Consider the following 14,102-nt stretch of genomic DNA (forward strand, 5'->3'; position numbering starts at 1 on the left):
TTTTCTGAGTTTACACCTTACTGACTTTCCAAAGTAATCACTTTCAAGTAACAGAATGCTATTATGTACAAAAGTCTGCAATAAAATCTGGAGGAGGTAAAATAGCTGGTTGCCTGATTTGTACTCTCTCTCTCTCTTTTTGTTTTTGTCTTCTACCTTCCAGAAACTGGCTTTGGTTGCTGTTACACAAAATGTTTGATTGATGCATATTTTGACAGTCTTTGATACCTCCTTTTTGCATATATGTTTGTCTACAACAGTTCTGGTAAAGAGGAATAATTCTCCCTTTGTGATGAATGAAAAAACAACGCCTCCTTTGATCTTATTCTTCCCTAAAACACGCATTTTTATCCAAGCCAAAAAAGAAAAGAAAAAGCTTTAGTCATCAAAGTGCGTTTCAGTGGGAGAGAACACCAAGCTGATGCTTGTTCTTCTTAAGCACAGAGAAAAGATGGGGATATGCATTCTTATTCGCTGACACTAAACATTTGCTTGGCATTCATAGCCATTGTTAAACGATGAAAAAATAAAAGCAAGAACAGAGCAGGTGAATTTCACTGACAACTGAATGAGTAGTCAAGAATTCCCACGCTCTGTCACTCTGAAGGATACATTAGGAATAATCCTCAGAAGACAGATAAATGGCCATAATGAAGGAGGGTAGCGCAGGGGACTAAGAGAGGCCAGAACTCACTTGCATCTCCTGAGCCTCTGACTCTTGAGAAAATCGTTATAGCCGTGTTAGTGGCCTTTGCTCACTGAGCATACATGGCCAATGTGCCCTTGCAGCAAAAAAGGTCAACTGCACAGCCAGCAGGTTGAAGCAAGCAATTCTTCCCTTGCATTTGGTACTCGTGAGATCACACCTGGAGTACTGTGTCCCCTTTTGGGCTTCCCAGTACGTGAGTGACACCAACATAATGAACTGTGTCTAACGGAGGGCCACCAAGACCGTTACAGTTGGAGGCACATGGAGAAGCTGGGATAATTGAGTTTGGTCACCGTTACGACAGGAAGGTTCAGGGGAGATCCCATTGCTGTCTACAACTCTCTAATGGGTGGATACACAGAGACACCATGAAAGGCAACAGACAAGCTGAAACACCGGAAATACCAAATATAAGGATTTTTCTTTCCTTATTGTTATTATAATTATTCACTATGCACTTGTTGCTCAAAGAAGTTGTGGAATTTCTATCCTTGAAGATGTTCCAACCTTGACAAATATCTGAGCATCTTGATTCAATTGGACCTTGTTCAAGAAGGGGGTTAGACCAGATAACCTCTAGGGATCCTTACCAACCTACATTATTCACTCATTTTATAAATAAAGAACAGAGCAGTTACCAATAAACATTTTATGCTCTATACAGTTTAATACGAAAGTGGCTACAAAGCATTCTACTCCTTATTAGATGTCACTTTGCTAGGTGGATTTTCTCCCCCCTGTATCTTCAATTATGAAACACGATGGCTAGGGAAGGACCCAAGATACCTATCATGAATACAAACTACACACATAGAAGAGGCCCTTAGTTATGAGGTTCTCCTTGGCTAGCGAAGGCCATGACCTGGAACAGAAGTGTGATGTACTCTTTGGAGATTGCATGGCTCTGTGCTACTGCTCTGTTACCAGTAAGGGCACCGAACAGCCTTACGTGGAGAGCTGTGCTGAAATCAGAACTCTTGGGAGGTTTTGCCGATCAACAGAAATACGTAGGCTGATCTCTGAAATCAAATTACAGAAGGAAATTAAAATAGAGGACTTACTTATAGTTTGACTGCTGCTTCTGTTAAACGTTTAGGGTTTTTTTTCCCCTACGCTGAAACAATGAAAAACTGATACATCGTACCATTTGGGTGGGGTGGGAATCATACACAGATTCTAGTCTGTGTACTTAAGTTAGAAGGCAACTACCAGCATAGTTAGATCTACAAATATATCCAGGTAGGCTATATACAATGTAAGTGAAGACTGTAAAGCAGAGGGTAAAAAGTAAAAAAACCCACAACTTTGGGCCGTCACTATAAAGCTACATGAACAGCTGCCAAGCTACTTTCTCCCCACAAGATTAAAATGGGAAGTAAATGGAACTCAATGCCTTTCTGATACAGATATGTTGTCGACTTCAGTGACGTCTTATTTCGTGACATTCATTACATGAGCTCTAGTAACTTTCAGGGTACAAATTAAAAGCCACTGGTTCTCACAAATTATTATTAATCTTTCGTAATTTTCTGAAGAGCATACTGAAATGACAAATAAAGCACATGGGTTTGATTAAACAAAAGAATTACAAGCAGCATGTAGAAACACCAAGGCCCTCTGCACCAGGTATGTCTTTCAGAAAAACTGCAGAGAGAGGGGCAAGCAGAAGGATTCCATGTACAAAGGATGCTACTTCTATTTACCTCTCAGAAGAGGTACCGTTAGAAGTAGTTTTCAACTGCTTCATTCAACCGACTTTCTATACTCACTAAAACAAATTACTGCGTTTATTTACAGTGTTAAATGCCACATTTCTTTGTTGCAAACATTCGTAACACATAAAAATACGCAACTTCATGTACCACATTTGACCGATTAGAAAATTTACAAATATAAGAAGGTATTTAAAAGGAACTCCCAAATTAGCAAAGGTAGCTAAAAAAGCCTCTGCTGATGATCACACTGGTGGTGTTTCCTCCCAGCTTCTATTTCTTAATTCTGAAACTGCTTTCACAATGAAGGTGAGAGGAAGCAATCTTACAAAATTACAGTGGCCATATACTTTTTACATTTATCTGTGACCTTTCTACTTCCAAAAAGAAAGGTTCAGGCACTTACCCTAGGCAAAGATTGTTCTGCAATTAGGCTTTTTTTTTTGTATTTTTGTTTCTTCTACACAGTAGTCCCTCCACTTGGGATTCAACAGCGACACCAGGGTTCTAAATGTACCAATTGTTGCATCTCATCCAGTGCATTAAAATGGGAGACACTGAAAAAAGAGAATCTCATTGACTTGCACAAGAGAGTCTTCAAGTGCTCCAGCTGTTTCCATTCAGATACAGCAATTAATACTGACAGAATTCATTGGATTTGAACTCATCTAGCATCATTAACGCTGAAGACAACCTCATTCGTGCTTAGCAACTGAAACGGGCTGATAGGGACACGCAAATCCTAACTACAGTTGCCTTAACCAGTAAGGGAAGAGGAGCAAGAAACTTCATGAAGTCCATTCCTGATCTTACTATGCAGATTTTATTAATCCACAAATCACTTCACTATACCTAGTGAGAGAAACTTAACAGGAGCAAGTCCTTTGCTTGGGAGAAGCATCACAGAAGGCTACCTTCGTTAATTTTCTAAAATAAGTAGAAGCCATATTGGTAGATCAGTAAGATGCCTCTGTTCTTGACAGTGACATCAACGAGACCTCGAAAATCACTACTTTGCCTAGTCAAGTGCAAAATTACCACCATATTCCAGAATGACATCACCATGCAAGTATTTCAGAGATGAGGAGTCAGCAACCAAAGATAAATTTTGTGTGTGGATGCGTGTGTGTGTATGATATGTCAATACTTCAGCGCATCTATTTCTCTTATATGCAGGGCTTCTTACAGGAACACCCCGATATCGCATTTTGTCAGAAAGCACATATTTCATTGTTCAATGTCCAGTTTCCACATGGATTTTAAAAGACTTCCACTAGACACTAGAACTCCTCACCCAGATGCATGCCTGTCACAGAGCACGTTAATCACTTTTTTCCACAAAACAAAAGCAGTCACTGAGGTATACAAGCAAAGCAACAGGCTTCTCCTTCGATTTTCAGACATCTCTATGACATTAATTCAACAGAGATTATTAGAAATTCAAAATAGAAGGTGACAATGATTGGTTTTTTTCTATTCACAGAAAAAGCACTCTTCCTCTTCACTTTCTGATGTGGGATGCAGTCTAAAAGAAATTTCTAAAAAACACAGTCGTACTGAATCCCACACAGTCTGAAAGAAATCATTAAGATAATGACATAATGGTATGCGTGGGTGGAGTGACAGTGTTACACCACAGTCAGGCTCCTGTTGAATAAAAATTAAATAAATAAATAAAAGCACGTACTTGGCCTTCATATTAAAGAAGTCCATATGGTACCTTTTTTGTGGCAAGTCTTTTATGTACATTTAAACAAGTCACTAACCCACATATTTTTAACTGCAGTAAAAGATGAAGTTTCACTAATAAATAGTATTAGTGAGCATTAAAGCAGTAATTTCTTAGTCTGAATTAAAAATGAACTGTGGAACAGCCATCCTTACTAACTGGGCAAAAGTTCTTCAAGAATGCAACATGATGCTTTTCCAAAGACAACTAACAGTCAGTACAGTCACTACTTCTACCACTTAGATGTTTTCTTTTTTGCAAAATAAGTCGTTTTGACAAAAAACCCAAACCACATGATCAAAACATAAAAAGCTGTGTGTATATATATGTGTGTGTACATATATACATATATATATATATAAGTTGAAGCCCTCTTTTTTTGAAGAGGATGAAAAACAAAACCATGCGGACCGTTCTAGATGAACAGCATACATTTGAGTCTGTTCCTATGTTTGTCCTGAATGGACTGACAGGGAAACAGAGGAAGTTCCTGCCAGTGCAGAATGCTTCCTGCAGAATCTAGCTTTCCGCCAAGACAGTATCTTTGGGTTAGGTATTAATTTTTGTTACAGAACACAGACTTCTATTTGTTCTGTTATTATCAAGATACAGATAGTGGTATCTACAACTTTGAAGTTGTTCAAATGCCTTCTAGTTCACATTACAATCATAATCCCTTGAGATATGTCTGGCATTATGTATTCAATTTAAGGCAGAAGTGGACTAACTGCAATTACAGTAGGCCATAGTTTCTAATAGTACAGTAGAACAACAAAGAAATAAAAATGTCACCAGTTTATAGAAGGGATACTGTCCCTAGAACTAAGAATTCTACATGCACTTCTTGGAAATATTCAGGATTAAGAAGGTTTTTCCAATTCCACATAGAAAGATTTCCTTTGTAGCCCTTAAAAAAAAAAAAAGGGCGAAACAAAACCCAGTGCATGTCAGAGAACAAGTATGCATGTTGTGCCCTAGAGCTATGTCCAAGTCAACAGTCAGAGCATTTACCTGGGATATATACAAATCAGATACAAGTTCCTATTGAGCCCAGTTAGGATTTGAGTACTGAATCCTGAATGCCTTCACTGCAGACAGGCTATTTAATATTTTTGTATTGCTAGTCTGAAATCTAGTCTTGAAGAAGTCTTCACGGATTTCTTTAAAAAAAATTAAGTCCAAAAATAAAACAGAATGTAACCTGAACATGAAAGCATGCAACTGATTGTGAAGATCCAGGTTCTAACTTACCTACGCTGAATGCAAATATTTCAGTTTGTATGCTTAGAAATGAGCTATTTCACAGTTCTAGGGGAAATAATGTATTCTCCTCCTAATCAGCAAAACCACATTGGGCCTAAGAAAGCTCTTGGGGGCGAGGGTTGGGGGGTGGTGTTTGTCAAAACCATCAACTGCCCTGGAAAAATCTTCAGTTGAAATAGGTAATTTTACTTAAATAAGTCAGTTCTGCAAGGCAATTCCTAATAATTCATGTTTGCCCATACCCAGAACCAAAAGCAGTAACTTTTCAAGCGAGCAGAAAAGTTTGCCTGCCCCAGGGAAGAATGAAGAACATCAGTGTCTCTTTTTAAGTTAAGAGTCTGAGACACATCGTTCATGTTGCCACCATCCCTTCTTCCACTAAGCAGCCTATCTAGAAGAAACAGCTCCACATACGCACAGTCACTACATGAAGAGCTCACAGGACTGAAATTCCTGAAGCAAAATGGGAAATAAGTAGAAAACTTCCTTTCTATATGCTGGGCATTTTACATTCTGAATGGTGTCAGAATGAAACACTCTAAGTATCAGTAAGATATGAATCAGGAGTAAAATACCGAAGCAGTCTTTCCCTCTAGGAAAGTCAGGCTTACCTTGCAATCCAGCAATGGAGATTTTCTGTAGAGAAACTATTGTTCCATATGTTTTTTTTTAATGTTTCCTTTACAGACAATTGGCTTGGAGTAAATTATTTTTTTCCGAGTCATACTTTTCATGCAACTTTTACTTACGTACCTATATTTTACATTAAAATCCATTTCAACCGTGGCCCTACTTATTCAAAGTTCTTAATATGGAATTCTTACAATGACACTTACAAATAAGTTCTTGCACATGCAAATGACCAAATACATTACTGTCCTTCCAGCTCTGTTTACATCTATTTGTCCAACTCACTGCACCAGAACCACGCATTTATCTTGTGAGCTTGTATTTGCATCTAAAACTTTGAATACCACATCCCCAACATGCTAAACATAGGCAAAACACATACTTACAAGTCAAAGACTAAGTAATGGAATCCTTCTTCTGATATGCTGTCATGAAGCCGCACTATAGAAAAGGGGGAAAAAAAGATAAACACCAGTCATCTTTTTCATGTCTTTAATGTCTGTCTTTGATTTTGGGGGAGAAAGGAGGATTATAATTCTACTGTAGAGCTGGTATTACATCTGTGTGTGTTCTCATCTGTGGGGGTTTTTTTGGTTTTTTTTCTTTACCCTCAGAATCATCTTTTTCATAAGGTGAGATAAACAAAGAAACCAAAAGACTGTATGCGCAGCTTGTTGTACAGTTATTTTTAAAGGAGCTCTGCCTTTGCTGTGCCACAGAAGAACGCTGCAGTCGTTTCCTACCACCTCCTGCATGTATGGGCACATACACACACACTGCACCTTGCCTTTGCCCTTCCTGCTGAATCGTGACTAAACAAGTACTAAAAGCACAGTCAGACTTCATCTTAATATACTGTATTAATATGATTCAACTACTTTTTTCCTGGGCAGAACCTCTGCTCAATCTTTTAAATAGTATACGCAGGAGTCCCCAGTCACTGGACTTTTATTATCTTAAAACAGTATTCTTAATGTGATACACAACTATTTTCTCAGCAGTATTACATCTTAAAAGTTTTAAACAAGATGGGGAAAAAAAAGAAGCCACAATTAATCATAGATTTCAGCAGAATAACAAACTTTAAGGGCTATGTTAACAAATTCCATCATCAGACAATAGATGCTGATTTTGAAAGAGAAAGCATCATTGCAAACAAAAAGCACTTGACTATACTAAAATAAATGGGGTCAAACAGGGACTAAGCTAATATTCCGGCTCATATTTCTATTACATATATATCTATTTCCCTCTAATCTTCTGACCTGCCATCCACTTCAACCACTTGCATGGTGAAGAGCCACAAAGAGATAAATCTACTGGCAGATTGATGCCCACCAATCTACGCTGAATTTCCACAGTGGCAGCCAACACCACCGCTGAGAGACTAAAGCGACGGGACTGGGACTAGCCACCCCCGGCTGTGGGTGCTCAGCCAGACCTACAGACAGCAAGGGTGGGCAGGAAGAGAAAAGGAGCGAGTGCTTGGGGGTGTGACAGCTCGGCAAGGTAACTGCCTTTCATTAAATCACTGTGAAGAGCGATTTCTGGAAAGATGTAAGGTGCATGAGAGGACTTGCCAGAAGCAAAAGGATGTGATGTCTAGAAAATAGTCATTAGCTTTTCCAGTGCTTGTCACAGCCAAGAAACTTACAGCATCCTAAAGATTAAAACCCCACGTCATGTTTACATACACCTATGTATCCATATCTAAAGTCTTCCCTGAAAAAGCACTAGTCAGCTGCAGAACCTTCACTTTGAATTTTAAGAATTCAAATCACATCATGGTAGAACTATGAATTAAGTCCTGCGGTTTTTCTTAATTACTTTAAATGTAATGGTAATTTCCAAAGCTAATTTTCCCACAACACGTGAAGCTTTGTCAGTAGTTTGATCCAAATCATTATCACTTACAGAACCAAATAAAAAATAGCTGGGTACCCTAAAACTGCTTCGTGTTCAAAACTGAGCTGATGAAGAAAGTGTAAAAGAAAAGGATTTTCAGATTGCCCTAGATGGTAGCTTTATGTATTTATCATTTTTTATACAATACATGACATTTAAAAAAAAATAAGATCAAATAAACATGACTTTTTTACTTAATAATATTTAGCCCAGGGAAACATCTTGTGTTTACACAGTACTGAAGAGAAAACCAGCTCTTGGCTGACTCACTGCCCAGAGCTTGTGATGATTCAGAAGAGCCAAGTAGGTCTAAATCAGAATTTGTGGTTTTGGCTGGTTCTACATTCTAGATTCGCCTTAAGTTTTTACAAAGTGCAAGCCTTGAGCATAAAAGACCAAGGTAATACATTGCTGCCACCCCCCCACCCCCCCCAAACAAAATCAACTTACTTTCTGGTTGCATTACTTTGAGTTGAGATTTCAATACCCCCAAACGTCTGGTCTTTAAAGCAAATCAAATGTGAGATGAGACACCAGGTACTAGCCTAGAACAGTACCCTGAAATTTCTAGTTCAGAACAGAGACCCTTAAAACATCTGGCTTTTGAGTACACTACTTCGTACAGTAGCATCAAAGATACTACTCATGAATGAGTGCACAGAAATGGGATTTAGTACAGACCCTTGGGTATGTCACAGAGATGCAACATAACCCTAAACCAGTAAATTTTGGAGTGCAGCTAGTATGTTTTGCATGTACCTCTCCAAAAAAGTTTTAAAAACTTTTAAAGATTTAATACATAGCAAATTGAACCTTTTGATAGAAACTGCCTGTTCCTGAAATAGATTCATAACAACTCAAAGCATGGTTCTTCTGTGCAGACTTTTTAAATTCAAAGCAGCATTCCTCTCCTCGCTGCTTGCTAACAGGATTCTGTTCAAACAGGCAGAAGCCTTCATATTCCATTTCCCATATCATGTACGGATATTGAGAACTACCAAATACTTCTGGTGAGGCAGAATATTTGCTGCCAACTGCTTTCAAAGAGCTCTGAAGCATGTAAAACAAGCCAGATTTTTGAAACATCTTTAGTGAATTGAAACAAAGTATTAAATCTTAAAATTTAGACATTAAATCCACCTTTAAAGTATTACTTTGGTATTAAAACCAGACAGTCTTGGCTTAAGCTTGTGGCTACAGAACAGTCAGCAGCCTATATTCATACGCATACTTACTCTGTTTTCGTGGTTCACTCTTACTGCTCCAGCGAGGATTTGCTAGCAACCAGTTGAAGCAAAGGACTGTATTTTTAATTACTGCTGTATTTTTCAAACACAGAATGACTTGCTTACACGCATTTATAAGAAAGTCATCTCCTAGGTAAGAATGAAGTCAGCATGAACCTACAGTCATTAAGGCACAGTTTTAAAACTGTGACCCTGAAGCGACAAAGTCATAGGAGAAGAATAACCAAAGGCATTTCATTGCCTTTGGTTCAAGCCAATACAAAACCCCTCTCTTGCTCTTTTTTTTTTTTTTTTAAATAATCATGTCTACCACTTGTACTGCTAGGAATATCCATATTTAAGCCTATAAATACTTCATATTTATACAGACTGAAATAGACACACTATTACTGCTATTACATATAGATACCAGAAGCTCCATACAGAACAGTAGCTTATTCCTACTATGTCACAGAAGATAAATACCTTACTCAACACTACACAGCATATCAAAACTAGAGCCAACAGTACAAGTTCTATCTTGGATAGAGGCATCTATCATATTCCTGTCACTAAGCAGACCGGCCCAGCACCACGTGCAGGGGCTTCTAGAGCTTCGCTGCCTGCCTGAAACGGGAGGTGCTCTTGCTTTGTCACATCCTTTTCTAGAAGAGGGCTGCTTTGTTCAGTGTCACTGCAGAACCATAGCTCCCTTCTGACTAGAAAAGGATTGCTATTTGAGATGATGGATGACGTTTTTTCTCAGCCTGGTGAGGCTATGTCCTTACTAGCCAAACTCTAGTCTCACATGTCCATGGGGATATCTTCTTCAAGGATCATGTTCTTTCTTTTTCTTTCTTCCCAAATGTCTGAATCATAGAAGTGAAATGGGATAAATCTTCCTCTGAATCAGGATCACATGCCCCAGATTGTCTCTGAAAAGGAAAACAGGCTGAGGCAGCCAGTGAAGATCAAAACTGCCTTTTGGCAAGTGCTTACGTTTGCTTCTTCGGTCAGTTCAGATACAGTTTTATGCCAGGAAATCTGCTAGGTGAAAATCCCAAATAAGCATGGGTGAAGGAGAGGAATCTGTGGAGAAGACAAGACAGCCTGACAATCTGGAATAAAGGGTGCATGACAGCACAGAGGCAAGTCCAGCATAGGCCAGACTTTGCTACTGCATTCTGCCTGCAACTCAGCTTTTCGCTGAGAAAGACAAGGGATGTCATGATGACAATTTAAGAAGCTATTCACAAAGTTTAAGAGGTGATTCACTACAAAAGGTACTCGTGTATTCAATGCAGATATATATAGTTCTTTACACACACGTATCAGGCAGGATTCAGGCACGACAAACCAAAAGGCAGCAATTACAAAGATTATTCATCCAATATAAGAACTCCCATCAGTAACCCACACTGCAATTCCTATTCCTCCAGAGACATGAAAAGCATTCATGAGTAGAAACAGTTCCATTTATCTTTTTTGAAAAGATTACAGTTAGACCTAATAATTATTAATTGGAGTTGTTTCATGAGTGCTGTCATGAACAAACACATTATATGGCAGAAAGGACACGAGTAATTTTTTTGCTCTCCTGCCTGCTGTGGCACTACGGTCATCTCCTCCAGTGGGTTACAGAGAAGGTGTTTAACATCCTTTGACAACAAAGTTGTTGCTCTTCAGAAAACCGCTTGAAATGCCTGATAGGAATCCAGGGAGCACACAGCTCTTTCTTTTGGAAAAATACTATAAGCCCACAAAAGATCAGGAATATTCCTTTGGCTTCAGCACCGATTTTCATCTGAAATACTTTCCAATTACCACTCTGTGATAGTCATTATAATAATTTAAGGGAGAACTCCTATTGGCTTTATTAGCTTTGTATTTAGCCATTAGTGTGAGCAAGTTCCAATCAGATAGAAAAGTAAAATCATCTCCTTTATTTGACTTTTTGTGCTGAACTATAGTATTTTGTGTCCATTTTACAGAAAACAGCTTGATGTAACGGCCAAGCAACCTTATTATCTCCTTTCTGAATTTCTGCCTTTAAAGAAAAAAAAAAATCAAAATAATAGTATTCCACATACTTTCAATGAAATTCTTCCAGGTAATTCAAATTCCAGGTAATTCCAGCTAATTCCAATTCTTCCAGGTAAGGAGACAAGTCAAACAGTAGATAAAGTCAGATAAAAATTCTTCAGGATAAAGATATCTAATCTTATCTAAACTATTGCCTAAAAAATTTATTTTTGTGAAACTGCTGAAGTGGTAATTTTGATAAATTTGGTATCTAATTTAGTTCACATTACAAAGACAAAATATTTGAGAAGGCTGAACTTCAAACAGAAGTTACAGTCCATGGTCAGTACAGCAGCTGCACAAATGTGCATGGAGGTGTCAAACTGCCAGAGTGCAGCTCATTAGGGAAGACTCTTTCCACGCAATCCCATTCATCGTGTTTATTAATGGAGCATGGAAAGAGATAACGTAGTTAATGGTAATGTAGTTAAAGACACTCATTCGCCCTTTGGTGCTAAAGATTAAGATCTATGGACTCCCAGAAGAGTTAATCCTGTAACTGTGAAGCTAGATATCTCGAATTAGTGCACTGTTAGGAAGTTACAGGGGTCATTCATCAGCAGTGCAAGTTTAAAATGGGTCTGAAAGTCACAAAAGCCTATGTTGTATTTGCTGAAATATGCAAATCATTTCTTCAAGTTCCTGCCTTCCTGCAAGAAGAGTGAAAATGGGACAGACGTGCCTTTCCTCCTTGTTCACTTCCAAAAGTGTACGGGAGTATTTACGCAGATCTTACACAGATCACTCTTATTAGAAAAAAAAACTTTTAAAAATGAACTTAATTACTTAATGGAAGGAACTTGATGGAATGACTTAATTTAATCTTGGGTCTTCTATGAATTGGTATCTGTCTGCCACTAGGTATGGGATAAGCTGTTGCATTTGAAAATAACGAGGTAGAACAAAACCTGAAAAAACTCAGTCACTGAAAAGGTATAACCAGATATGTTTTTTGGTAATATTTGAACCACTCAATTTTCTATTTCAAAACACTTGTCTATAAGCATTTTCTGCTCTCTCATCTCTGACAAAGAATGCCTCATGCTCAGCAAAACCGCTTGGCTGAGAAGTAGAAGATCTGCAGTGGCTTAGCACTGTCAGATCTTCCTGCAAAGTCACCCTTTGTCATCTTGTCCTGTTCTACTAAATAAACCAAGGTGACGAGGGAAGGAAAATAAACCTACTGCTAGAACTTCATCAGAAACTCACATGAATGCCAGTGCAGAAGTCATTACAGCAGTGCCAAGAACTGAGACCAAAGTCAAAATTCATCCTATAGCTTTTAGTCTAGATCCCAAGCTACACATGATAAACACGAAACTGCATATGGGAGCAGAGCTGCGGATACAAAAGCTTGCGAACCACTGCTCAGGAGTGCTGCTGTTTGCGCTGATCAGACATCTGCTCCCTTCAAAAAAAACCCCAAACATCTTCACTGTAACCTCATTCTCTATACCTCAATGCTCCACATTTTTCTATCACTGTCACTACTTGCATGGTATAAATAATCTCTGCTGAGCAACCAAACTCCCTAGATCAGTGGTGCATAACACAGGCAGCTCCTACTTTGTGCAGCTTAGATACTTCTTTGAAAACAACCAATTACAAATATCAGTCAAACCTAGTAAGAAAGCTGGCTAAACACTCGAGTACTCGGCACTGCATCTGTGCTACCATTAACAGACCAATGCCCAGTGTCTACGTCAGGCAGCTGACAGCTGATACATGACCACAGAAGAGACCACGCAGACATACCCGCTGTATGGAGTGAAACAGAGCCGGCAGCTGTTTGAAGCAGAGGTCCTCCGTCATCTGCTGAGCCACAGAAGCGAGGGATGCCCAAGTCACAGAGCAGCAGTTGGCTCTTGCCATGGGTGATGAGCAATGCTCCTCAGGGTGCAGGGTAGTGTCCTTTTCCCCCTGCTCACATTTCAGGAGCTCAGAGTCAGAAATTTAGGCAGTACTGTTAAAGCTGAGATTGCTCCTTACGCTTATTCTTCCTTATACGCCATGAAAGCCTGGGGCCCTCTATAATAAAGCTGCTCAGTTACAGTAGAAAGAACTTTGCAAATATTAATAAGAGCCATTACCTAACAATCTGAAATATTTAGAGGCTAATCTGGTAAGATTAGTACAGTAGCAATGCTCAAGGGCAGCTGATTTCTTAAAGACATTTAACATAGAGTAATGCTTTGCGTATCTAAGAAAATAATCCTCCCCCGTGTTGTTAAATACACAAGCGGTATACTGTAATACTTACTATCATTAAATGACTTTACGCAAGTCAGCAGTGCTGTGTATGCTATTAACAGGTCTATATTCAGCAACACTGAATCAAAACTATATAGCTTCCAAATTAATTCAAAAGATAAACAACTTTTTATTAGAGTGCGAATTCACGGTTATTTAGGGTCAACAACTTGAGAAAAACATCCTATTAATCTGCATCTGTACTGGTATAATGAAAAATGATGGAAAAATAATTAGGCAATTTCATATTTGGAAAGACTACATTTGTCCCCAAGGCACGGTAACAGTAAGTGTTAACTAGGAGGAACAAAATGCCATATATGCTAAAAATACTCATTTGTGACCAAAACCCTCCCCCATCAAGGCCCTCACACAATAAACCTCTGTATTCTGATTAAATGCCAAGAATATTCACTGCCTTCATTAAAAACCCTCAAGTCTAATGCATGCTTGTAAGTCAGTTTGCTGAACTGTTAACCTTGGTAAAAGATTCTTGCTACACAGAAAATAAAAAATTACTTGCCAAAGTAGATAGAAGACCAGATTTTGAAGTGAGACTAAGTAAATCCAGGTACTGATGTCAAAGCAGATGGCCT

General features: G+C 38.6%; 1 protein-coding gene across 31 annotated transcripts in view; it reads right to left on the reverse strand.

Moving 5' to 3' along the window:
- Nucleotides 1–14,102, reverse strand: part of CAMK2D (calcium/calmodulin dependent protein kinase II delta) — a 165,784-nt gene that overhangs the window by 63,589 nt on the left and 88,093 nt on the right. For all 31 annotated transcript variants that reach the window (XM_052813784.1, XM_052813637.1, XM_052813630.1 and 28 more), the window contains exon 5: nt 6,430–6,484. In XM_052813784.1, coding sequence (XP_052669744.1) covers nt 6,430–6,484 — 55 coding nt within the window. The remainder of the gene's footprint in view (nt 1–6,429; nt 6,485–14,102) is intronic.

This window comes from Harpia harpyja, chromosome 2, assembly GCF_026419915.1.
Source record: "Harpia harpyja isolate bHarHar1 chromosome 2, bHarHar1 primary haplotype, whole genome shotgun sequence".
In the NCBI taxonomy this organism is placed as follows: domain Eukaryota; kingdom Metazoa; phylum Chordata; class Aves; order Accipitriformes; family Accipitridae; genus Harpia; species Harpia harpyja.